Source organism: Diospyros lotus, chromosome 4 (genome assembly GCF_014633365.1).
Source record: "Diospyros lotus cultivar Yz01 chromosome 4, ASM1463336v1, whole genome shotgun sequence".
Lineage (NCBI taxonomy): Eukaryota > Viridiplantae > Streptophyta > Magnoliopsida > Ericales > Ebenaceae > Diospyros > Diospyros lotus.
In genome coordinates this window covers 13,337,116-13,361,840 of record NC_068341.1, presented here as the reverse complement: position 1 = coordinate 13,361,840, position 24,725 = coordinate 13,337,116, and the positions used below count along the sequence as shown (strand labels likewise).

Sequence of the window (24,725 nt, the reverse complement as noted above, 5' to 3'; positions counted from 1 at the left end):
CAACTTGGTATCAATTGCATCACCCATATTTGCAGCCATTTTCTTGCTCTCATCATGACTGGCGGTCGCCATTGCCCTTAAACACACACATACATATATACACACATAGGCACATATATATATATATACTCACGTGATCACCAGTAGCCGATTTATCGCCCCTGATCGACGGTGATGGAGGGTTCGTCGAACCCTTAACGGGGTCAGAGGCTTCTCGAGCCCCCTACCGACCACTTTCAAGGGCCCTTGGAGCCCCGAACCAGCAACAGTCAGGGGCTCCAAGGGTCCTCGGCTGCCATTGGTCGAGCCCTTAGAGCCCCTGACTAGCGATGACCAGGACTCTCCAATTTTTAAATTTTTTTAAAAAAGTAATACTTAATTTTAAATATTCTAAATATCAATACTTAATTTTTTTTAAAATGACCAAATACAACATTTGAAATTTTTTAAATAAAAAAACACCAATAGTGTAAGTTTTAAGTTTTCTAAATATGTATAATTTAAAAAATTGACATTTAAAATTTAATTTTTTTAAATATGAATTATTTAATTCCAAAAGAAATAAAAACCTATGTCTTTGATGATGATCAAAGGCGATTTTTACTATCAAACTTTATTCAAATAATGATATGAATAACATTAATTTATTTTTTTTACTAACAAGTATACAAACTTTTACTAATAAGTATACAATAACTTTTACTAACAAGTATACAATAACTATCAAATTTTTACTAACAAGTATACAATAATTTTAATTTCTATTTTTTGTTCAATATTTACAATTTTTTTTTACTTTTATATTTTGATTTGCAATATTATATGTTTATTTCATATTTGCTTTTCATACAAGGAAAATTATTATAATATAATATATATATATAAATTATAACTATATTTTAATTTTAATATTATTTACACCGTGCCTTTAGGCATGGGTATACACTAATATTATGTATTATACATTATAAATTAAAATGTGTAATATAATATATTATATAAAGTGAAAATTGAGAGCCTCCGAACTCTAGAGTTTGGAGCCTCCGAACTCCACGGTTCGAAAGCTCTTAGTGCTTCCGAACTTTAGGGTTCGGAGGTAGCCAATGCTTCCGAACCTTGGAGTTCGGAGGCGCAAGCTGCCTCCGAACTCCACAATTTGGAGGCGCTAGGGGTGGCGATGGCCTATCCGAACTCCAGTGTTTGGAGGCCGCCACCTCATCCGAGCCTAGCGACCACTACCACCGTGATGTATGGGATATGTGGGAGATGGTAATTTTGGAATATAAGTAATTGCAGAAGAGTCATAAAAGTGGTTGTGAAGAGTATTTATTAAATTTATTTTTATTATGATTGCGAAGAGCAAAAACGTGGCTGTAAATAGAATTTTATAATTTGCAATTTATTTAAATTGTATAAGTTACTTTGTCTAAATTATATTAACTCTTTGTCTAAATTATATTAACTGTCATGTGTGTTTAAAAATTGCATCCACCAGTAAACAAAAATACAAAAAATTATCATTTTATCTTTATATATAAATAAATTCCTCTTTCTCCCCATCTTCTTTTCTTCCTATCCGACTCACTCTCATTCCTTTTTTTCCCCTTGATGCAACTCACTTTTATCTTCTTGATTGTCTCTTATGGTCGATAGAACTCGACTAATTAAAGTAATTAATTTTCTTTATTTTTTTTTTACTAGAATCTTATCTCAATGTAGACTTTGTCAAACACCCATTGTTGATGATAAATTTTTTCCCTTTTTTGTTTATTTATTTTTTTGAATCTTCCAATAACCTCCAAACCCTATTTTTTACTATCCAAGTATCTGAATTTCGCCCACCTAGTATTAGAAGAGATTGGCTTCTCTCTTAATTTAATCTCCGAATAAATTAGATGTGATCACAAATTTATACACTTTTAAGCAACACATGCAATCGGTCTCTATCAAATGGGATATTTAAGTCTTCACCAGAAGTCAAACACCCCTCGATCCCAAAGAAACTTAGGAATTTTACCAATTGTGCCATGTCCAAAGACCCTCCAAAAAAAAAAAAAAATCTTAAATTTTGATTGAACTAAAACTTAAAATTATTTTAAATCTAAGTTTAATCAAATCTAATCCTTCAAACGGTTGATGATGGTCATTGGCCATGCCGTTGCCAACCACTCGTAATTTTGTATCTTTTTATAATACACAATAAAAGGGGAATATTCTAAGAATTTAAAAAATTAATAAGTATTAGATAACTACAAAGGATAAGTAATTCACATTTATAAATTTTAATGAATATCAATGCAATTTTTAAAAATATAAAAGTAATAAGTGAAATTTAAGTAAATCTCAAGGGTGATTTGTAAAATTTACCCTTAAATATTTATTACATTAAAATTATATAGTTTTTACTATTCTCTCAATTCTCCAGTTTAAAATACAAAAACACTAGAATACGATTTTTAAAAATAAAGAATAAAGTGAATATTCAAAAATTTAAAAAATGCAATCAATTTACTTCAATGAGTAACTTAAATTTGTTTCCACCAAACTTCATTTCATCCATTTCCCCTCAATTTAGGGAGACAAAAAATAAGAAAGCGCAAACCATCCCAGTTCGTTTATTCCTCCGAAACCAAATGAAGATAACTGGGCCTGGTGTTTCCCGTAGGGCCCAGCCCATTAATATTAATACATCATCAAAGGCGCCCCAATTGAGCGTATTCGGGCCCATTGAAAGCAAGTTCAAAGTCCACAACGTCAACAGCTGCCAGCTGGACACCGAACAGCCAGCTGCCACGTAACTCAAGAAACTGCCCGAAATGTGTAACGTGGCCGGACACCACCGCCTTTGCAAACAAAAGACTGAAAGAGGGCGAAAGAAACTGAAAAGTATCCATACCATCTAAAGAGACGGCCAGCACGAGCCACTTCCATGGCGGAGCTCAGATCTTCACCGCCGCCAGCCACCGCGAAAACTCCGATCAACGCAAGCCGGCGGGAAGAGTCAGCGGCGTCCCGTATTAAGAAAGATTGCCTCTCGTTTGCAGCTTCGCTGCAAGAAGGCGTTGGTAATTTTAAAGCCCTTGTAGTTGGTCTGGTACGTTGATCACCTTCTATATGCAATCCACACACACACATATATATATATATCACATACATGATTAATTAATTGGTATGAAGCTGCAGGGGAAGAAGATTAGGGCAAGAAATGAGAAAGAAGCAACGGAAGCTGATTTGCAGACAGCAAAGATGCAGGTTGAAGCGGCTGATGCTGCCGAGGATACAAAGAGGCGTATTGACAAATCCATTTAAAGTAACTAACTTAATTTTCCGAACAGAAACGTTAAGTTCTTTATCGCTTTCTTTGTTTGTTTTTTATTTAATGGCTGTCGCGGACACTGGTCCGATCTGTCGTGTGAAGAATGAATACGGTTGTAATTAGTTGAAGTTAGTTTCGAGAGGGTGGGTTAATTAACGGCATGTTTGGCCGTGGGGAAATAAAAGTGTTACTGTGATTTTTACTATTTTTCCTTGACAATGTTTCTTAGGACGAGAGAAATTTCACACCAATGCCAACCAAAGCGGACATCTAGTCTCATTAGAAACAGTCTTGCTTGCTCTTTTAGGCTTTATTGAATCGATGCCAATACCAATAAATGCAATTGTTTTGTGTTAAGAATACAGTTTCGAGGGAAGTAATTAATATGTTTCAGAAATGAGAATTTGGGGGTGGAATTAATTAGGGAGCTTCCAAGCGAATGTAGTCGTACATGATGCCATAGAAAGTGTTGGAGTTGTTCGCTTGAGTTAGGAAGATGGTGTTGTTGCCTTGGATGAGTTGATCACAAGGGATGTCCACTGTGAACAGATAATAGAGTCCGTGAATTCCATGCCTTGCAATTGCATTGTCGTTCCCTTTAATTTCCCTTGAAAAATGAGGTGGCTCTGCTTCTCCATTGTTGATTCGGACCTTCAAACCAAGCCCACAAAATACACAATGAGTGCAATTTATAATGGCCCATTAGTTTTGTATCTAAGAATAAGGGGATTTTTACTCAAATGTAATAAATGATCAGGTATTCAATCTAAATCTTGTCTAGGTGGACAAGATCAAGATTTAACATATATCTATTCTCTTGAACATAAGTGGATGATCTAAATAAGTTTTATATTTTTTGGATTAAATCTTTTATTTAAAAGAAAAGGAAAGAAGAAAGCCAATTTAACCTTTGAACATTTTGATTTTAATCAGCCTTTTGTCACTTGAACCTTTCCTTTTTGGGCTCAAATTCATCTTGAAGTTTTCGAAAAGGTTTATTCAAGGGTGAATTTGAGAAAAGAAAAAATGCTAGTATTTCATATGCAAAGCGAACCAATTTGGGCCAAGATGTAGCATGTTGGGCTATACTTGGACAGTTTATGCCGAAATTGGAAAGGAGCCTAATCCAAATGTAGACGTAGGTTTCTTTACTGGGCTCGGTAGAGGGTAGTGGGTACCTCTAGAATGGAATGTGTGGCAGAGGCGAGTGCCAAACGCAGCTTGTAGCTTCCCTCCTCGTCCACATTTTCAAGCTCAAACATAATCTGCCATGTTGTTGCTTCATATGTCTTGTCGCCACTTCTCCTTCAATCCAATAATATTAATTACTTCTTAATTAGGTACTAATTAAAAATTTTAAATTTACGAGTAATTTTTTTTTTTTGTTTTCCTTCACAATGAATTTAACAGTACCTGTTCACCTGAGCATAGAACCAATCCTGTCGATAGTCACTGACGCCAACTGTGTAAACTAAATCTTGTTCTGGGTACAAATCTGCGTATCTTTCCCACAATCCATACTGTCTAAACCTGCCGCAAAAACACAACCACCATATGGATTAATGTTAGGATCCACTCAATCTTCATTGATGGAGTGGGTTTCTCCTGTTACTATGGGATCGTGGGTGTTTTCCTGTCCAAATTGAATGAGGTTAAATCTCTCGTGTGTGATTGATCGATCCTTACAGTTTTCAATCGCCTTAAAGGACTTAATTACCTATCTGGATGATTGATATAGAGCTTGTTTATGTATTTCGGATCAGGATCAGGAACATAAAACTCTGCGGCAGATCGATCCGGGAAACCTATTTCCCAGAGAGTTAATCCATCTCTTGGAGGTTTAAACACAAGATCACCCACGTCAATTTCACAGCCTGATCCACAAGCAATTTAGAGCAACAATATATCTGTTAAAACATGACTCTTAAATCTGATGAACACTAGTTCGAATTCTTAAGTGCCGAGCAATTAAGTTTAAGTGATGGACAATTAACCTGAGGTTATGGTGATCGAAAAATCGCTAATATAATCTCCAATGAAACCAGGTGCCCAAGCATAGAGATTATAGTCGCCGGGACGGATGTTCTTGATGCAGAAATGGCCTTCTTCATCTGCAGTGGTCCAGAATTGGTAGCCCTGAAGAATTTCACGTGAGAGAATTGGATATAAATGGTAGTGCCTCTACTTTGAAGTTCACCCCTATCACCTTGCTTTCTTTTTGCCATGACCCGGATTCTCCCAGCGTGGCTAAGCCGATATAAGCTCCATTTGCGAGTTGAGGTTGGTCGCTGACGTACCTAATGTCAGAAGAGGCGCGAGGCTCAGAACAACGAATTTTGTATTTCTTTGAATGATTTATAAGGCTGTTGTAAAGATACATACCAGTCTTGGACTAGGAATCTGCCGGTCAGAGTACCCCTTTGATGAAACTTGGGAAAGTCATCTGAGTTAGGGAAGCTGTATGGCCAGCTTTGGACTTCAATCTTCATCTGGAGATCAGTGTTTGAGAGGGTATTTAGTTTCCATATGAAATCAGGCACATGATTCATATCAAACTGAAAGTGGAGGTCATGAGAGAGACCGGGACCTGTTCTTTGGCATCTTGCCAGAGCCAAAATGGGTTAGTTTCTTCTTGCAGAGTGTTGAGATAGATGAAAACAGGTCCAAAGACCTTCTTCCATGGCTCCCCGGCTTCGAACCGGAGCGCCAAATCTTCTCCTCCATAATGGGCACTTACAAACATCTACAAGCAGTACCAATGCCATTATACCAATTCATATTGTCCTCAAAAGATTATCAAACTGTTCAAATATTTCATTGGAACAAAGAGAATTAACATACTGCAAGAGTGGTAGGATTGACATGGGAGGTCAGATCCTGCTTGAGAGGTCCCCCAGTTCTGAACTCATTGCTGGGGCTGATTTGCCAGAACCCAACTGGTGGATCAAAGCAAATCCATCCATGAACCTTGTTATCCTTATTTTCACAAGAATATTGGTACTTGTCGTCCACCTGCACACAAGAACATCACCTAACGAGGGAAAAATTGCATATAAATACGACTTTTTAATTCTTGGGGAGTCATTTTTTACGAGGATAAATTATATTATTAGTTCTTAAATTTTGTATTTTATAACAAATTAATCACTGCATGTTGATTTTGGGTAATTAACAAGGAGATTTGTGAGGATTTTTGGTTACCTCTCCTTTAAATTCTGGCTCGATGGGATTGACAAGGAGGACTGCTTCTGGGTAGGCTAGCTGTTGGCCTCTTCCCGGTAGCCGGTCATCCGGTAAAGGCATGTATCTTTGCCGGTCATCTGCCATAGCCATGTAGTGAAACCTAACAGCTCAGAGCATGTATCATGTTTAGATTTTTGTTCTTCTTCTCTGCAACTAATTAGTACACAGATATGATGTGTGTGTGTGTGTGTAACCTTTGATTTTCCATAAATGATAAACCAAAACTTTCCGTACTAGCCAGGATTGAAACAATTGCATGTGCTTCGAAAAGAGAAGTAATCAATTTGTAAATTTTATTAAAAAGGGTTTGATTTTTTATAATAGAAACATATCCATTTTAGACATGATCAATGTATTAATCTCACAACTAATAGAGAAATTAAAGCATACTTGTCTATTTTGAGCATAAAAGCAATCCTAGTTTCGTAGAGGATAAGAGCAGGCATGTCCTCCAAATGCTCGAAAATTGCGTAGGAATAGAAGCCTGATGAACCACTAAGCAGTACAAATCTACAATAAAAAACAAACCAATTACCGTCTTCAGCATAATCATGCATTATCCATTTAGAATAATTAAGCAAATTTAATTAAGGATTAAAGAAAGAATATTAAGAACCTTTTATCTATGTTTAAAGGGACATAGTCGGCTTCAAGTGAGGTGTTCCATGTCCTTGTGAATGAGAGCTCCACTTGATCTTCATTTTCCACTATGACATTGAAGCTTGTTCCATTAAGCCTGCCACACTCATTATATAATACACATATATATATTGATCATCTCCAAGATTCTTCTACATGGAAATCCATTAATAATATATGGAGAATTAATTAATGCATGAGTGAGAGAGAGCGCGCCACATACCTATCAAATTTGCCTCTTGTGCCTAAATTTCCCGGCTGGGCCCAATTGAGGTCCCAAAACCTGCAAAAGTGACACCTCTGAAATGCAAAGACAAAAAGATATCCATACAAGGTCTAATTACAAAAGAAAAAAAAAAAAACCCTTTTTTTAAAAATTTTGAATGTATGGATATTAAGAGATATCATCAGATCATTCTGCGTAAAAAAAATTGTATTGAATTTCGATTTGTATACCAGTAGTTTGAAGACAATTAATTAATCAAGCAGATTGATTGCAATTTACCCTCCATTCAGTTCAGGGTTGTGAAGCTCAAGTAAATTGTCGATTCCATTGAATCGAATTCCAATGATGGCCCCTCCTGGATTTGTTAATGTAAGCTGGAGGATGCCATTGTCCATCACCACCTGCAAAACAAAATAAAGGCATCTAATGCATGTACGTACTATTTAATTTCAATGATAGACTATGTTTATAATTAATTACTGATATAACAGACTCTATATAGATGATAGATGAAAATAAAAATCATTACCCTACCCATATTATTATAGTACAAAGAAATTAAGATTAGACAGAAGAGGATATGAAGTTGGGAATGATGTTAATTACTTGGTCGTCCTGAATCTGCAACTGCACACCTGCAGACATTGATGCAATTCCTTTTCTGTGTTGATTTCCTGCAGCTTCTTCACCGATACAACCAGTACCAGAACCAGAACCAGAACCAGAACCAGCAGATAACTCTTCTTCCCTAATGAATGAAAAAGATGAGAGCTGAGATGAGAAAACCCCACAATGATGAAATTATGGGGATGGAAAATAATAATAATGAGTAGTCGGGCAGCTCACCAATATTTACATTCCTTTTGAATGTGGAGAGGCAAAGTAAAAGCAGCGGCAGCTTGAAGGCTTGTTAAAACGACTAGTAAAGCAGCTGCTGTTGAAGTTACCATTGTTAATGGAGGCTTGGCTTGCAATGCACACAAAAACCATCCTTCCAAGTTTCTTCTCTTTACTCCTACGTCAGTGCCCATTGCCCAACAAGCAATTAAAAGCCAACCGTTATTGTGAATCTGTAGTGTGTGTGTGTGTGTGTATATATATATATATATGTTACTAATACTGTTAAATATCATAAAACTGGTATTATGTCTTTATTTTTCCTTGCTGATGATAAATCTAGAAGTTCACGGGTCAGCCTTAAAATACGTGTCCTTGAGAAGAATATGGATGGATGATCAGTGAACGATTATGGTCATGCAGAGGGGAAAAAAAGTGTTTTGTGCCTCCGGGTATTATGTTATTATTTCACAAATGAATTAATCATACATTATTATTATGTATATTTGTGATAAATATAGATTTGTAAATACTAATATAATTTTGTTAAATATATTTACAGAATTATCCAAGATGTGATTGATTAAGACATTATTGATGTAAAGACTTTAAAATACAAAATACTTTTGTCACATAGTAGAGTGGAGTGTGTGCTTTAATTTGGCTCTAACAAGAGAGACTCTCTGGTAATAGAATTGTATCTTCAATTTTCATACCTTTTTTTAGTATTTATTTATTTATTAACTTTGTCAATTAACAAATTCAGGTAGCATAATACATATTCTCCCTTAAAACTAAAGTTAACTTATTATTTAAAATATTTTGATAAACTATGGATAAGACATTTAATTGATCCAAAGCAAGAAAAAATTTAGAATATTTACTAGTAGACAATATTTTTTAATTTTTTAACTCTAATTTCTATTCCATCAATTAACAATTCCAATTAGAAAATAAAAAGTTAAAGTTCTCTTACGTCCAAGAAAGTGGACCTAATTTTAAAGAAAGGGGCTTAAAAGTATATTGAATGAAGAAATTTATGAAAATAAGTCACAAGTGTAAGAATTCATCCGATGATCAATAGATTTGAGAGACATCAAGCGAGCGATTAAGATCAAATGATCAAGACCAAATGATTAAAACCAAAAGATAGTCAAGTGACTTTACTCAAGAACCTCTCTTAAAGCCTTTAAGAGACCCTCTCAGGACCTCACATGAGAGTTTTTCTCGAGATCTTCTCATGAATGCACATGTTTCTCAACCATTACTATTTGAGAGACTTATAGACTACTTAGATTTGGAAACCTTTTTTCTAATCGCGTGAGAGACTCTTCTAAAGGACTATAAACTCAAAGAGACATAATCTTCAAACACTATTCATGCAAGACCGTAAAGAACAAAATTAATCATACCTCCAATATCTTTGCATACAAATTTGGAAGAGAGTTCGAAATGCCCACTGAGGATTGTAGCTCTTCCACCACTTGTTAGTCTCCTTTCTCTATAAATGAGAGAGTCTTCCTCCAACAAATGTATACTCACAAATCTACCCATACTATAGCATTACTTGCTTCTTGTATTCTACATTTCGGGCACAAAACTAAATTAAATATTAGTGGGTTCGCACAAGAGACTTACTCGCACTCTTAACCAATTTCTTTCTCTACAAGTCTATTGGAGGCTATATCTGAGATACTTTTCCACTGTAAAGAAATATATTGTTGTATTTAGTCAACAACAAGTTCAATTTTTTTAAAATTTATGTAACGCCCCGTTTTCCCGGGCAAGTTATAACTTGGGACAATTTCGGGATAATAATTTTTTTTTTCTTTCAAACACTAAAGCTAAATCACATTATTCCTCGAATCCATCCCAGAATTCCCATTCATTTTTCTCGAAAGCAGAAATAAAGATCGAAACCTGATATCTTAATATTAATCATAAATAATTCTTACACTTTCAACATTCATCAAAACATTTAGAATCTAAAGTAGCAGAACTTAAATACAGGGGCTACAAAACATACATTTCATTTATCATGCACTCTGTTAAGTGCCATTTCATGCCTCATTCATCCTCGTATCTGCTACAATCTCCATCTGGAACGTTTGAATATTCCAGGGGCAAATCCCAAGTTAGATGATGAATCATCTAAGTAAAGGTACATAAAACATATTTCGTGCATAAATGCAATGTCTTTTCTTGTAGGTATCAACTGCACCCCTCATGCTACCTACCATTTTTGCGGCCCCCTCTTTCGAATTCGAGGTGTATGGGTGCACCTTTGGTAAAGCAGCGGTGCCAGTTCGTACTCTCTACGGCCTCAAATGCGAGTGATCAATGATATCAACGTGTATTCATGCATTTCATAGTCATGTCATGTATGCAGTCTACGTGATGGATACATATCAGGGCATGTCAATATGATGAAAATATTTTCGAGGAACATAAACCACTTACAAACCAAGCATTTTTCATAAACTAACTTTAATTGGGGAGTACCACTTACCTTCTCAAGCTTATCGGGCTACCTCGATATCTGCGCCTGTCTCAAAATTCTTGCATCGCCTCAATTTGCGTGCCAACATCAAAATTTGCACAAGTCTCTTCAACTTAAGCCTCAAAGCATCCTAATCACCATAATTATTTAAATAAACATTAAAACCTAATTTTTCATAATTTCTGGCATTTTCTTTAATTTTCTATCTATTTCTTCCTATTTTTCCTCAATAAATCTAAAATAAATATTTCTAAAATATTTTCTCAAATATTTCACTACAAAAATTCATAAAATAATATTCTTAAATTTCTGAAATTTTCTAGAGAATTTTGCTTATCTTGACTTAGCCTATCCGGTTTCCTCGGTATGCATGCCATATTTTCGAAAAGCGTGCCCTGAGCCATTTTTCTCCCCAAAATCTCTGAATATTACCGAAACATAATTTCCTATTTTCTAGAATTTTCCCCATATTTTCCTATTTTCTTTTTCTTTTCTTTATTTTCTTCCTCATCATTTCTTCTTCCTTCCCTGCCCCTTGCTGCGTGCACTGCCATGCGCGCATGGCCGAGCTCAGCCAGCCTTCCTTCCCGCGCCCGCCGGCCGCTGCGATCGCCCTCGCCGGCCTCCACCGACTTCCCCAGCTGCTACACCGCTGCCGGCAGTCGTTCGCGGCCGCCGTTGGCCGCCACTGCTGTGCGGCCAGGCTTTGGCCGCCTTTCGGCCACTTCAGCTGAAGCTCCAGCTTCCATCGAGCTAGCCTCCAACCTCATTTGGCTGCCCCTTGTTGCTGGCCTTCCTCTTCCATGCGGCCATGGCTGCTGCTTGCGGCCATGGCCACTGCTGACTGCGACCCATCTCCATTCCAGCTCATTTTCTCTCTCTCTCCCTTGCTTGATGCTTCTCAATCGACCGATTCTCTTGCCTATTTATAGGAAGCCACGACTTGCTCTCCAACGTGCACATATATATATATCACATTAATTACTCAATCCCTTAAATCTTACTGCCATATCTTTTTCCCCAAATCTTGCTGCCACAATCTCCCCATTTTGTGGCCAAAATCTCGGCCATTAAAGCTTCTCAGAAGCTTCACGAAGCCATTACATTTGCAGAGCATGGGCAGTCTCACTTATGCACGCACAGCACGTTTATATACACATATATATATAATTCTATATTATATTGTAATAATAAAAATTATATATTTAAATTCTAAAAATTCATTTTCATTTCACTTAAATAATTATCTAATTGCAACTATGCCTTTAAATATTGAATTTATTTGCATTACAATACCGAAAACGCAAAATTAATAATCTAATTCTTAGTTGAAAAGGACGATTTCGCCCCAGTGTCTTACCGGGCTGTCGTTTCATCCCGAAACCACTGAAGGGTTACTCATTATGAAAAACCGGAGCCCCCTAGGGTTCTGTTGATTTTGCGAGAGCCTTCTACAACAATTCGATTTTATAGTCTAAATAGCAGTTGTATTTTAGGTGTACCGAAAATCATTCTGAATTCGATTTCTTTCGATACCATAAATCCTATCTCGATACGCTCGTCGAAACCATATAATTTTTCTTAGATAATTTCACTCCGAGACATTCCTTGCAGTCGATTCGGTATGTATAACTGCTATCAAACTAATTTTTCGGTGTTCTAAACTCATCGAAGTTACGTGGCAACTTCATACAAACATGGGGTATCACAATTTATAAATTAGAAATATCCAAAAATATTTTCTCAATTTTGAGAAAATGAATCCTACTAGTTTTTGAAACATAAAATGTTACACCTTATTTAGTTATCAAGTAAATTAAAAAAATTAAAACAAAATTTAACTTAATAGCACACAATTATAATTATAAAATATTACTCTTTTAACTCATGGAATCAATTAATATTTAATACATTACCAATCAGGGCGGAGCCAGGGCCAACGCCTACCACTTATTGAGACTTATACTGATCTAAAATTTTTAATAGGCCCTTACTCATGTTGGATTAAATTTTTATCTAAACCCAACTACTTTAATTATATAAAAAAAATTAATTAACAAATTATGATAATTTAATTTTAAATTCTCGCAAACAACTACTATAAAGTATTGAATAAATCATGTTAATTTTAATATATTTATATTATTACATTATTTTATTTTCTTTAATAAATTTCATCCTCATGACAAAATTTTGCTGCCTCTGCCCCCGTTACCAATAAATGGCCTTCGCCCCTGTTACCAATAATCAGGGTTAGATTCAAAAATAAATTTATGAAGGGGAAGTTAAATTTTTTTTTTAAGATATAAAATTATACAGATTTTAGAATGAATTATAATTTTTTTAAATTAATTTTAATTATGAGCTGGCCTGAAGTTCACGTGTAGATTCGCCGCTGCCAATAATTGGCAGCTTTCGCATTTAAAGCGAGGTCGAGAAAATACTTCACGAGCAAGGAATAATAGGGTAAGTCACGTGACATATGTTCCTGCTTTTGATCGAGTCAGTCACGTGGCAATAGACAAATATTTACATTTTGAAGGTGTCCTGAACAATTATTACTGCCAGTTCACAAGGGAACGGCAGGAAGAGCTCACGTGATCCTCTGAAACATTAAGCAAGAATTACAAGGGCATCTGCACAGGAGCCCCTGGGATTAAGGGCTAAACTTTTTTTTTTTAGTAGTGTTTGAGTTGGGTAGTATTTAAGTAATTGATAGCATTTAAATTGAGTAACGTTTAAGCTGATAATATATTTGGATAGATATACTTTTAACCTATTAGTGAATATTTATGTGTTTAGTTTGTAAAAACTGATAAGCTATCAAAATTTGACAAAAAGATTAAAATAGACATATTACTTAATAATAAAAATAAAATTAAAAAATATTAAATTTTAATATAAAAAATTAAATATATTAATATATTATATATATATATATACACATACACACTGAATCACAACAATGGAGGCAAGGAAGGCAGTGGAAGACAGGCTCAGATGATGGACGACGGACGACGAGCTGGGGTGACAACTGGGGTGCTGGACGACGGACGACGAGTGACGAGGGTAGCTGGGGTGACAACGAGGGCGATTATAGTGGACGACGCGACTGTTGGCTGTTGGAGAAGGTCTGACAATAGGGAATGGCGTTGCAGAGGATGAAGAAGATAAGAGTATAGGTTGGAAATAAAAAGAATATATAAGGGTAAATCTGTAAATGAATCGGTCAACTCAGCTTTTAAAGTATGAGCTTTTGCAAAAGTTGGCCGCAAGTGACTTTCTTCAAACGTTGTTGGAGTAGCGTTTAAGCTACCTAGCGTAAACGTTTTTAAATACATCTAAACACTATAATAGCTTTTTTTAATAGCTTAAAAGCGGTCAAACCGCATAGCCAAACGAAGCCTAAGCCCGCAATAATTTCAAGAATTATACATGTATTAGTCTTCGAGCATAACTTGAGTTGCGTGCGAATCTTAGCCTTCTTAAAACACATCTCAAAGTTTATCTGATCATATAAAATCAAGAGCATGAGCATAAAAAGACTTGTGTAAGGCAAATAATCCTAAAAATTACACATGCATTGTAATAATTATTTTTTGTATTTGATGTGTATGTGGCCGAAGGCCCATTTTCAAAAGGCCCACAAAACAAAAAAGCTCCAAAAAAAAAAAAAAAAAAAAACTCTTGAAGAGATTGGACGACTTTGTAGGTTGAAGGGTTCTGGAGAAACCCTTGAAGAGATTTCAAGAGACTCTTGCGCAGTAGGCATTCTCATGATATTAATGTAAAATGTTATCTTTGAAATATTTTCTTTAAAAATCAAAATAAACGATCTCAAAATAATTAGAGATTTGTCACATGTTAGTCATCACCTCTATAAATAAGGGTGACCCTTTCTCTCCAAGTATGTAAAAAACACTCCAAAAATTTTCTGTAAATTCTTTTGATTTTCTATAAATTTAATTTAAGTATCAAAGGGTTTGTCTACTGAATATCCTATGCTCTCTGACTACCTTTTTTTTGGCAAAATCTTGACGACTTCAAGATAATTTTTCAGCATCTAAATTCTATTATTATATTTTGATAATAATAATATTTTAAAAAATATAATAAGTATTTTTTAAATTTAATATTATGTTATATATTTTTTATTATTTATTAATCCCAATTAAATACTTTAAAATGATTAAAGTACTTTTATATTTAAAAACTCTCTCTTCTCTTGAACTCTTTTTTCTCTCTCTTTGGGAGCAAAAGGTGAAATCTCTCACTCTTGGGGTCCCCGCAGCTTAGCCCCAAAATTTATGTAGGAGGTTAAATCACGGAACATAGGGCCAATAGTAATGATAATTTTTCTTGACCAATAGTAATGACCATTTTAGCCCCAATAGTAACGATCATTTTTCTTGGCAAGGGCGTCAACATCTCCTTCGCCACCCTCTTTCTCTCATTTCCTTTTCAGTTGCGTTGAACGAATTGATATCTTTTTATTTGTAGAATGATTTTCTTCAATTATGACAAAGGAGAAAAGAAAAATAGTTTCATTGTGTTAGCAATGACCTCCATGACATGAGAGGTGTAAGGGTACATTTCTCATTCTCTCTCTCATTCTCTTTCTCTCTGTCACACACATTCAAACCTAGATCTAAGTCTTCAAAAAGCATTTCAAACCAAATTTGAGTGTTTGCAATGTTCTCTCTTTTATCTTAAACTAAGATTTGAGTTTGTTGTTCATTTGAACCTAGATCTATGTTGGGATTTTCAGCTCATATTCCTAATTAGTCTTGATGATTCCCTAATAAATTACTTTCCTATTTCTAATATTAGTTTTCTATTTAGTTTGTGATTATATTTAAACTTAGCCTTGGTGAGCAAAGAAACAAACTATAAATATGATGTTTTATTGTTATTCAAGTGAGAGCAAATTACTTGTGAGAAATTAATAAGAATTAAGAATTGGGTGTAATTGGGATTTGGGTTTAGAGAGAGAATATTGTGTTTTGTAGTTGTAAAATTTATTACATAGTGGTGTTTTTCTCTATTATCTTGACAATTGTAGTTTTTCTCTTTTAGAGTTTCTCACTTGAAAATCTTTTGTATTTGAGTGTGATTAGATCTTTTATTTTTCATCTTATTTTTCTTTATTTTCTTGACATTATCTGACTAGGAAGATATTTTTTTCCTAACAAGTGGTATCAGAGCTAGGTTATTGGTCGCATAATACGCAAAAGATATGTCAAGCATGATGAAGTTTAATTTTGAAAAGTTCGATTGGAAGATCAATTTTGGCATTTGAAAAATACAAGTCAAGGGTATCTTGACCCAATATGGTTACACAAGGTATTAAAGGGCAAACCAACTCCTGAAGGCTCTGAAAAATCTGGTAAAGAAACGGTTGGTGCTAGTTCTAGAAAATTCGTGATGAGCAATGATAATTGGGAGAAACCTGATTTGAAGACTACAAGTACAATTCAATTATGCCTAGCCAAAAATGTTCTTACTAATGTTCAAGGAATATTTGGTGCGAAGGAACTTTGGGAGAGGCTTGAAGAATTGTATCAAGCAAAAAATGCCTATAATCAATTTTACCTAAAGGAACAATTTCATAAATTACAGATGATTGAAGGTATGAAAATTTCTGATCATCTGGGGGCGCTCAATGGAATTGCTGCTAAACTAGAATCAATTGGAGTTAAAATAGATGATGAGGATAAAATGTTAAAACTCATCTGGTCAGTTCCATCTTCTTATGCACACATGAAGCCTATCTCGATGCATAGGGTCCAACTATAAGTTTTGAGGATGTGATAAATAAATTAATTTTTGAGGAAATAAGGTTGAGAAATGAAGATAAAACTTATGAGGATTTAGCACTTGTTAGAAATTGGAAGGAGAACTACAAGAAGAAAGTGATTTGTTGGAAATGAAAACAATCCGGTCATGTGAAAAGGGATTGTCGCGCTGATCGAGCAAGTTTGGCAAAGGGCTCCAAAGATTATGACACTAGAAATTTCTTTCAATATTATGGGAGATAAAGATTTTCTCTAAAGAGATGGCATATACATCTTCATGGCATGTTGCTAAACCACCAAAGTTGCCATGAAAGAGGATGTGATACTTTTAGCAGATTCACAAGTTTGCACATAGGCATTGGCTTAATGGTGATACAAGGTGTGTGGTGGAAAGGATGTCGGTGGCTGAAGAGCTCCCAAGGAAGCCAAGTATGGGGGTTGCATCATAGTTTTTCAGTAAAATATTTTTTGACATTATGTCGTGAAAATCTTAGGGCAAAATGTGCCTAAGTGGTTGTACATTTTATGGTGATCTTGGTGATAGAGGTCATGATGATTATCGATAATAGATAGTTATGGTTGTTGTTGGAGAATGGACAAATGGTTTTTAGAATTCTCGCTGAAGTGATGGTTTGTTGGATTTTCAGCTGCATTCCTAATTAGTCTTGTTAATTTCCTAATAAGTTACTTTCTTGTTCCTATTATTGATTTTTAGGAATCGAACCCAATATGGGTTCCATTGAACTCAAATACCTAATGGTCGTTGATGAGTGACAATTGCTTCTTATTTTTTTGTTATTTTTATTTTTTTTAAATGAAAGAAGAAGAGAGTAGAAAAAGAAAAGAAAGAGTTAAAAAATAAAAGATAAAATAATTATTTTATCGTCTATTTAATAGCAATGAAGTGTGATCCTTACAATTACATCAAATCTCAAAAAGTAATTATTACATTTTTAAAAAAAAAATTAAATATTCAACCAATAATAAATTACATTTCTTTATTTCTTTGCCATTTGAAACCCAAAAGGATGTTCTAATTGGGAGTATTAGAAGTAGAGGCAGGAGGACCTTCGAAGCGAATATAATCATACATGAGATTCTGCCAGGGGGTATTGCCCCTTGCCTGGGTCAAATAAATGGTATTCTCCCCCTGCTTGAGAAGACTCCCCTCTACTTCCACATTGAACAGCCAGTACAGCCCATGAATTCCATGCCTCGCAACTGCATTGTCCTTTCCAATTACTCCACTTGAAAACAGAGCCCGGTTCGCCTCCTTTGGATCATTCACTCGAACCTGAAGCATCCCATCAATTTCTCAAACTTAAAAACTTTGAAAAATCTAACTGAACTGATAAATCTAAGAGTTGATTAATCTGATGATGGTATCCTATGAACAGGTATCATGGCTCTTACAGACACAGTATTGTTGTTTAGAAAATACTGCTACAATGATAGATCTTTTATTTCTAAATGAGTCATTGGAGTGTGTTTTGGGTATGAAAAGCTCTACCCATACACACCATTCACTTTTAAGAAAATGACATTATCGCCTAATTCTATTGGTCTTCTATGAATTTAGTTACAAGCAAATAATGAACTGATTTTAGTCCCCTAGATGATGGATGGAGTTCTGTACCTGCAATTCAGCAACAGTTGCAGATGCTATTGCCACTCGCAATTTGTATGTTCCAGTCTGGTCTAAATTGTCCAGTTCGAATTTGATCTGCCAAGTTGTTCCTCGATATGCATTGTCATTCTTTCTCCTGAAGAACAGGAATTGTCATTAGCTGATTAAATACTAGCTAGGTACCACCTCCAAATGAGAAAATATTCAATGTAACTGTGATACCTTAGTCCTCGCGCTAACATGGTATTACATTTGAATCTCATATTGCTATGTATTTAGATTGTGAATAAATGATGGTGAAAATAAACACGAATTTATTTTCAAGTTTATCAAAAGCCATCATCTGCCATGTATACACAATCTGAATACAAGGCAGCATGTGATTGAATTGTAATGCACAATATTTTGGGTATTGGTATCATCGCTATATTGAATATTTTCTCCAAATCTAGAGGGAGAACTACATATGTTTTTGAGATGGACCATCAACAAATGTGCCTTCCTGGCCAATTCAATAATAATGGATATATATAAAGAAATCACGTTATTAGAACAGCACCTGGTAACTTGAGCAAAGAACCAGTCTTTTTGATAATCGCTTTCGCCTACCACGTAAACTAAATCTCCATCAGGATACAGTTCAGCATATCTCTCCCATAATCCATACTGCCGAAATCTAAAATGAAGTAGGACTAATCTATCATTCACTCACTCTACTATTTACATTTTAAAAACAGGGGTGATGGCATGGATCATCAAAGAAAAGGTGTCACAAATAAATACTTTGTGCCACAAAAAGACGATTAGTGAAAATTTTAGGACTTTTGATCATTGAAGACTAACCTGTCAGGATGATTAACAAAAAGTCTATTGATATACTTGGGATTAGGATCAGGTATGAAAAATTCTGCAGCTGATCGATCAGGAATGCCAATTTCCCACAATGTTGGTCCATCCCTTGGAGGCTCATATACCAGTTCACCCATGTCAATGTCACAACCTGCACCAGTCCATGGACTTCAAATTTCAAAATGATGATCATAGAGAATCAGGTAACAGTGACATTATGTAATTATCAGTTATTTAGCTGAACATAAAAAAGTTTGTTTTTGTTTTTAATTTTATTTTATGCTTATATTTTCTACTCTTCTATATGAAGGTCTCATCAAAATATAAATAACCTGGAGTTATAGTAATAGTGACGTCATTTCGATAATCTCCAATAAATGTGGGGACCCAAGCATAAAAATCGTAGTCCCCAGAACGTATATTAGGAATAATAAAATAACCATCCTCGTCTGCTCTCGTCCAGAATTGATAACCCTGATAATAAAACAAAATATAAAATTTTTATTCTATTATATAATATTAGCTACATAAATACTTGTCAATAAGTTATATTTATAATCTTATCTTTTGTAAGATCGTAACTTATAATAATAGATGTAAATACTTAAGGAGCTTTAATTACTAATACAAGCAAACAAAGCATGCCTTCACTTGTAATTCATAGCACCATAACATTTACTTTCTGCAAGACTCAACTTCTGAGATAAGATGATATTTTTGTATAAAAAATATTGTTAAAATGAAATGATAATGGAAAACTAGCAATTAGAAAGCTAAAGTGATGGTCTTTTGTTTATAGTAATTAAGCAGATATACATAAATCATATTATTATTATCATAAAAAATCTGTTTCCCTGATATTGCCCCTGCAAAGATATATATATATATATATAAAAAGTAAATATTGGAAAATCACCTTGCACTCTCTCTGCCATGAGCCAACATCTCCGGGAGGGGCCAATCCCACATAGGCACCATTTGCTGGTATATAATCGTCATTGATATACCTAACCAAGTTTATTTAAAAAAAAATAGAAAACAATGATGAAAATAAAATAATTTTTTTTTTCTATTTCACTAAAGTAACGTTCGTTAAAATGAGCAAAATAAGATTATATATATAAAAAAAATTAAAATACTTTTTGGACTAAGATATGAAATGATTAAAATAAGAATGAGAAGTATTTTAAGATTTTTATTAAATTATTTATCAATTTTTTTAAAATGTATTTGGGGGAGAGTTTTATTTTGTCAAACTTTTTTTATTTTTATTTATTTGTAAGTTTTAAGATAAATTTATTTAAAGGGAGAGAGATAATTTTATTTGGATAATCCAAGATAAGAAGTCATATGACTTATTTTTCAAGAATTTTTAGATAAATTTAATAAACACAATAAAAAATATGAAAAGTAACCAAGATATGAGTAGAAAAAAGTAAGATATGAAAAGTATGTTAGACAAAAATACTTTCCATTGTGTTTGTTAAATTTATCTATTAACTCTTAAAAAAGAAATCATGTGACTTCTTATCTGGAATTGTTTAAATAAATTTATCTCTCATCTCTAGATAAATTTATTTTGAACTTTATATATATAAAAAAAATGACTCATATGCCCTGATTTATTTCAAAAAAATTTAACAAATATTTTGATAAAAAATTTGAAATATTTCTCGATTATTCCATATTTTAGTCAAAAAAAAAAATATTTTAACTTTATCTTAATACAAACTTATATTGCTCATTTTAACTACGAAAATGAAAAAATAGAATCAGAATTATAAACTTGCTGCATATAATCAGGATATGATACAGATGATCGTTTGATAATAAACTTCAAAATGATTTTATTAAAAAGAATCGCATTAATTTTATGGCAATGTGTTTGGGGTGGTAGTGGTTTGAAAACTCCTTCCCAGATATTTGTCTCAAAATAAAAAGAACCTCACCTGTCCTGGACTAGTAGTCTGCCGGTAACACCTCCCCGCTGATCCGAGGACGGAAAATCCTCCGAAGCCGGAAAATTATACGGCCAACTTTCGACTTCGATAATCATCTAAAATGAATCTTCATCAATACACACACGCGCATATATATGCATATATAGGCATTATATCAGCATATCCATTTGATTTGGGATCCATGTATATAGGCATTAAACCTGATTTTTGGCATCCTCCCAAAGGGAAAGCGGATCATCATCATCATCGTCCATTGCAGAATTAAGATAGATGAAAACGGGACCGAATACTTTCTCCCATGCCTCGCCTTGCCCAAATTTGGGCACCAGATCGTCGCCGGCATAGTGAGCGCTCATGAACATCTACGAATTGCATGAATTTAATCAGCTAGGGACGTTCATCCTCGAAGAGATGAGATGATTAGGCGGTTAATTAGATGCTTGTAGTACTTACAGCAAGGCAAGTGGGGCCAACATGAGAGGAGAGATTCTGCTTGAGGGGGCCGCCGGTGCGGAACTCGTCGGAGGGCGTAATCTGCCAGAATCCCACTGGAGGGTCCGTGCATATCCAGCCGTGAACTCGCAGATCTTTGTTCTCGCATGAATACTGGTACTTGTCATCAACCTTCGCCCATCGCCCCCCCCCCCCCCCCCCCCGGCCGTAAACTAAATCAATACTTATTTCCAGGATGAGGAAGCATGCTTATATAAATTATAGAGTCTATCGTCACCGTATCAGTATTCAGTGGATATATTGGAAAATTTAGTCAGCTTCTAATTAAATTCATTAAAATCACAGTTTAGGTGCTTTATTTTGAATGTGTTGTTTCTATTCAGATGACTTATATATATCATTCATATATATATATATATGGAGAAAGGAGAAGAGAAAGTAACCTCTCCCTTGAATTCAGGCTCCACAGGATTGATGAGGAGGACAGCTTCAGGGTATGCAAGGGCTTGGCCTCTTCTTGGCAATCGGTCTTCCGGCAACGGCATGTACCTCTTCCTATTGTCTGCCACCGCCATATAATGAAACCTACCACACCCACCCACCCACAGTTCAACACCGTTTTATATATATTATTTCTACTCTTCCACTCAATTTATTTGAATGTCCCACCCAATATTCCACCATCTAACAAGCCTGAATATCATAATATCGTTGTTCTTTACAAAAACAAAGTCTGGGTTTTGGAATGTACTTGTCTTTTCGAAGCTTGAAGGCAATTCTGGTCTCGGCAAGGCTGAAAGCCGGCCATTCTGGCAGACCTTCATGTTTATAAATGGCATAGGAATAGAAGCCCGAGCTCCCTCGAAGCATTATGAACCTATATATAAAGATCATCTTTGTTAAGAAATAAACATCATTATAGAATTTTGAAGTAAAATAATGTAAGGTATAAACTCCACAGATTAACCTTGTGGTAAAAGTTCATCATGACCTCCAATCTCATAGAACTTAAGCTCACATTGTATATATATTCTATATTTTTGAATATAATACATATCTAATCAAAGTAGATGTGTGTGGGGTTTATATATAATTAAGGAATGAATTTGGACCTTTTGTCAATATTAAGGGGAACAAGCTTGCCCTGGAGGGAGGTATCCCATGGCCTTGAGAATGACACCTCTACCTGTTCTTCACTCTCAGTTATCACCTCAAATTTAGTTCCTTTGATCCTGCAATTACACACAAATGTGTTATTTTTCTACAGATCTAGTTTTTATTTTTCTTAAGGAACCATGGGAAGTGATTTTTGGCAATGGCATGCATTTTTACTATTGTAAACTATTTTGATGGTTTTTTTATCTTAATTTTAAATATTAACGAGTCACATAATCTTCTAAAACTTATCTGAATAATAATATTATTCTTCAAGTAACTATATATTCAATTAAAAAACTGATAAGAATGATGGGACAAGAGGATTTTTAAATCAAAAGAAACATATCATTATGTTAAATGGGCATACTAATTTAAATAAAAAAAATTAAAGAAGTTGTAGAAAAGGGAATATACACTTCAAATACTCCCGTCTTTCCGATGCCATCCAGTGAGCTCCAAACAACGTCGTAGTAACTATATGTATCCCAACAAAAATAAAAGAAAAGTTAGTAACATTTTCAATAATATAACATAATTGGAGAATTAAATGAAAACAAAGCTTCATCTTCTCTTGCATTAGAGGTGTAGATGTCTCAAACTACGTACCACATGAATCATGTTGAGTCTATACATACAATGTGTTATACATATGGAATATTATAACATGTGGTTTAACTTAACATCGATCTACTTAGGGTTGCGTTGCTTTTCTTAATTTGGGGATAGCTTGGCTTGCCATGCACCTTGTCAAGCGGTCCATATAAGTACTTGACCAATCCATTTGATATATATAGGTAAAAGAGGAGGAAATTGAGATGAATAATTACTAACCCTCTGTTGGTTTCATCATTGAGCACCTCAAGCAAATTGTCAATGGCATCATATCGGATTCCAGTGACAATTCCCTCTGGCTTTGATATTGTGAGCTGCAGGATTCCATTATCCATCAGCACCTGCAAAATTTTCAATTATCTTCGTTTATCATTCTATATATTATGATCCATTAGCATAAACACGTACGTAGGCAGAAATGCATGCCGATATGTTACTTCTTCAGCCAATATATTAATTAATTTGCTACTTCATCAGCCATTGTATTGTTAAGAACCATGCATGACTTGTGGCCGTCAGCATGTAATCAGGTAAATCAAATCCCAATAAATTAAAGGAGCAAAATTACATTTGATTATTACAACTCAGATAACAAAATTAACTCATGATAATTATAAAATATGTAATGTTTTATGAAGATAAAAGTATTTGAGAGAAGAACACAATTTTTTTCAAGTATTGAATCCAATGATAATTTTATTTACATGGCGATCTTGAATCTCGAGTTGCACCCTATCCAACGACATTAATAATTGATCGATCGATCCAGAATCTCTCTAATTAAAATCTTTAGAGATGTATATATTATCCTGCACACAACATAAAATTAAGTAAGTATATTTAATAAAATATATATAGAGAGAGAGACACGGACATAATTCTAATTAGATGCATGCATCATTTTCTTAGAATCCAATCAGGATTGGATTTTGAGAAGAAAATTGTTCGTCATCACACTTACCTCTCTGAATTAATGTTGAGGCAAGTCGATTAATGAATGAAAGGCTATTGAGAGAGGGGGAAATATATAGCACAGTGCTAGATAGGCAGCTATCTAGCTTGGCTTCAACTAAAGATAAAGCATTTTGGAGATGGATCTCTTTATGGCCTTGTTATCTCTTTACTTATGCGTCACCACAGTTTGGTGGAATTAATAAGTACATACATAGCTTGCAAGAGTCGCTATATATATATATATATCCATATGGCATGGAAAAGGTAAAATATATAACATGTCTTATTCCGAAACTGATGAATTCATTGGTGGGAGTGGGAGTGGGAGTGGGTGCCGCCGTCAAACCGCCTAAATCATGAGGCGCTGCCAAATATATACTTGGTGTTTCTTTATTTTCTTTCTGGTTGGTTAAGTCAAATATGTACCTGTGTTTCTAGCTATCTCTAATTCCAATATTCTTAGGATTATTATATTATTATGTTCAAAATCAGTTGAACATAATTAATAATATAATCTGAATGTTTTGAAATGTTAAAGCAGGATTTTGGAGAAAC

General features: G+C 34.5%; 3 protein-coding genes across 6 annotated transcripts; 1 reads left to right on the top strand and 2 right to left on the bottom strand.

The window, feature by feature from the left end:
* The first annotated feature begins 2,834 nt into the window (after window positions 1-2,834).
* Window positions 2,835-3,567, top strand: LOC127798673 (uncharacterized). Of its 2 annotated transcripts, none has more exons than XM_052332207.1 (2): window positions 2,835-3,094; window positions 3,178-3,567. In XM_052332207.1, exons 1-2 carry the CDS (start codon window positions 2,930-2,932, stop codon window positions 3,307-3,309), a joined length of 297 nt encoding a protein of 98 aa, XP_052188167.1. In that variant the 5' UTR covers window positions 2,835-2,929; the 3' UTR covers window positions 3,310-3,567. The 2 variants fall into 2 exon arrangements, with proteins under 2 accessions (XP_052188167.1, XP_052188168.1); XM_052332208.1 differs by having other exon boundaries at window positions 2,836-3,094; window positions 3,184-3,567.
* A 40-nt stretch (window positions 3,568-3,607) lies between these two features.
* Window positions 3,608-8,485, bottom strand: LOC127798672 (probable rhamnogalacturonate lyase B). The gene is made up of 16 exons (XM_052332206.1): window positions 8,271-8,485; window positions 8,031-8,172; window positions 7,704-7,825; window positions 7,422-7,481; window positions 7,176-7,295; window positions 6,950-7,069; window positions 6,518-6,659; window positions 6,158-6,328; window positions 5,904-6,059; window positions 5,699-5,805; window positions 5,523-5,613; window positions 5,311-5,452; window positions 5,034-5,190; window positions 4,730-4,846; window positions 4,495-4,621; window positions 3,608-3,967 (listed from the first exon to the last, which is right to left on the bottom strand). Exons 1-16 carry the CDS (start codon window positions 8,453-8,455, stop codon window positions 3,737-3,739), a joined length of 2,190 nt encoding a protein of 729 aa, XP_052188166.1. The 5' UTR covers window positions 8,456-8,485; the 3' UTR covers window positions 3,608-3,736.
* An 8,924-nt stretch (window positions 8,486-17,409) lies between these two features.
* LOC127799982 (probable rhamnogalacturonate lyase B) lies at window positions 17,410-24,291 on the bottom strand. 3 transcript variants are annotated; one of them, XM_052334320.1, is made up of 16 exons: window positions 24,178-24,288; window positions 23,921-24,025; window positions 23,436-23,557; window positions 23,019-23,078; window positions 22,559-22,678; window positions 22,198-22,323; window positions 21,890-22,031; window positions 21,447-21,617; window positions 21,194-21,355; window positions 20,982-21,088; window positions 19,949-20,039; window positions 19,365-19,506; window positions 19,027-19,183; window positions 18,743-18,859; window positions 18,193-18,319; window positions 17,410-17,850 (listed from the first exon to the last, which is right to left on the bottom strand). In XM_052334320.1, exons 2-16 carry the CDS (start codon window positions 23,960-23,962, stop codon window positions 17,590-17,592), a joined length of 1,947 nt encoding a protein of 648 aa, XP_052190280.1. In that variant the 5' UTR covers window positions 23,963-24,025; window positions 24,178-24,288; the 3' UTR covers window positions 17,410-17,589. The 3 variants fall into 3 exon arrangements, with proteins under 3 accessions (XP_052190280.1, XP_052190281.1, XP_052190282.1); XM_052334321.1 differs by lacking the exon at window positions 19,365-19,506 and having other exon boundaries at window positions 18,743-18,800; window positions 24,178-24,291; XM_052334322.1 differs by lacking the exon at window positions 19,365-19,506 and having other exon boundaries at window positions 18,743-18,788; window positions 24,178-24,291.
* Between the last annotated feature and the right edge of the window lie 434 nt (window positions 24,292-24,725).

Coding starts and splice junctions, on each gene's coding strand:
- LOC127798672 (XM_052332206.1), bottom strand. CDS start 8,455: ATGGGCACTGACGTAGGAGTAAAGAGAAGAAACTTGGAAGGATGGTTT. Junction 6,660..6,949: donor TTTATGCTCAAAATAGACAA/GTATGCTTTAAT, acceptor CTGAGCTGTTAG/GTTTCACTACATGGCTATGG. Junction 5,191..5,310: donor TTCGATCACCATAACCTCAG/GTTAATTGTCCA, acceptor CTTGTGGATCAG/GCTGTGAAATTGACGTGGGT.
- LOC127799982 (XM_052334320.1), bottom strand. CDS start 23,962: ATGTCGTTGGATAGGGTGCAACTCGAGATTCAAGATCGCCAT. Junction 21,618..21,889: donor AGCCTGAATTCAAGGGAGAG/GTTACTTTCTCT, acceptor CGATGGGCGAAG/GTTGATGACAAGTACCAGTA. Junction 21,089..21,193: donor GGGAGGATGCCAAAAATCAG/GTTTAATGCCTA, acceptor GATTCATTTTAG/ATGATTATCGAAGTCGAAAG.
- LOC127798673 (XM_052332207.1), top strand. CDS start 2,930: ATGGCGGAGCTCAGATCTTCACCGCCGCCAGCCACCGCGAAAACTCCG. Junction 3,095..3,177: donor AAGCCCTTGTAGTTGGTCTG/GTACGTTGATCA, acceptor ATTGGTATGAAG/CTGCAGGGGAAGAAGATTAG.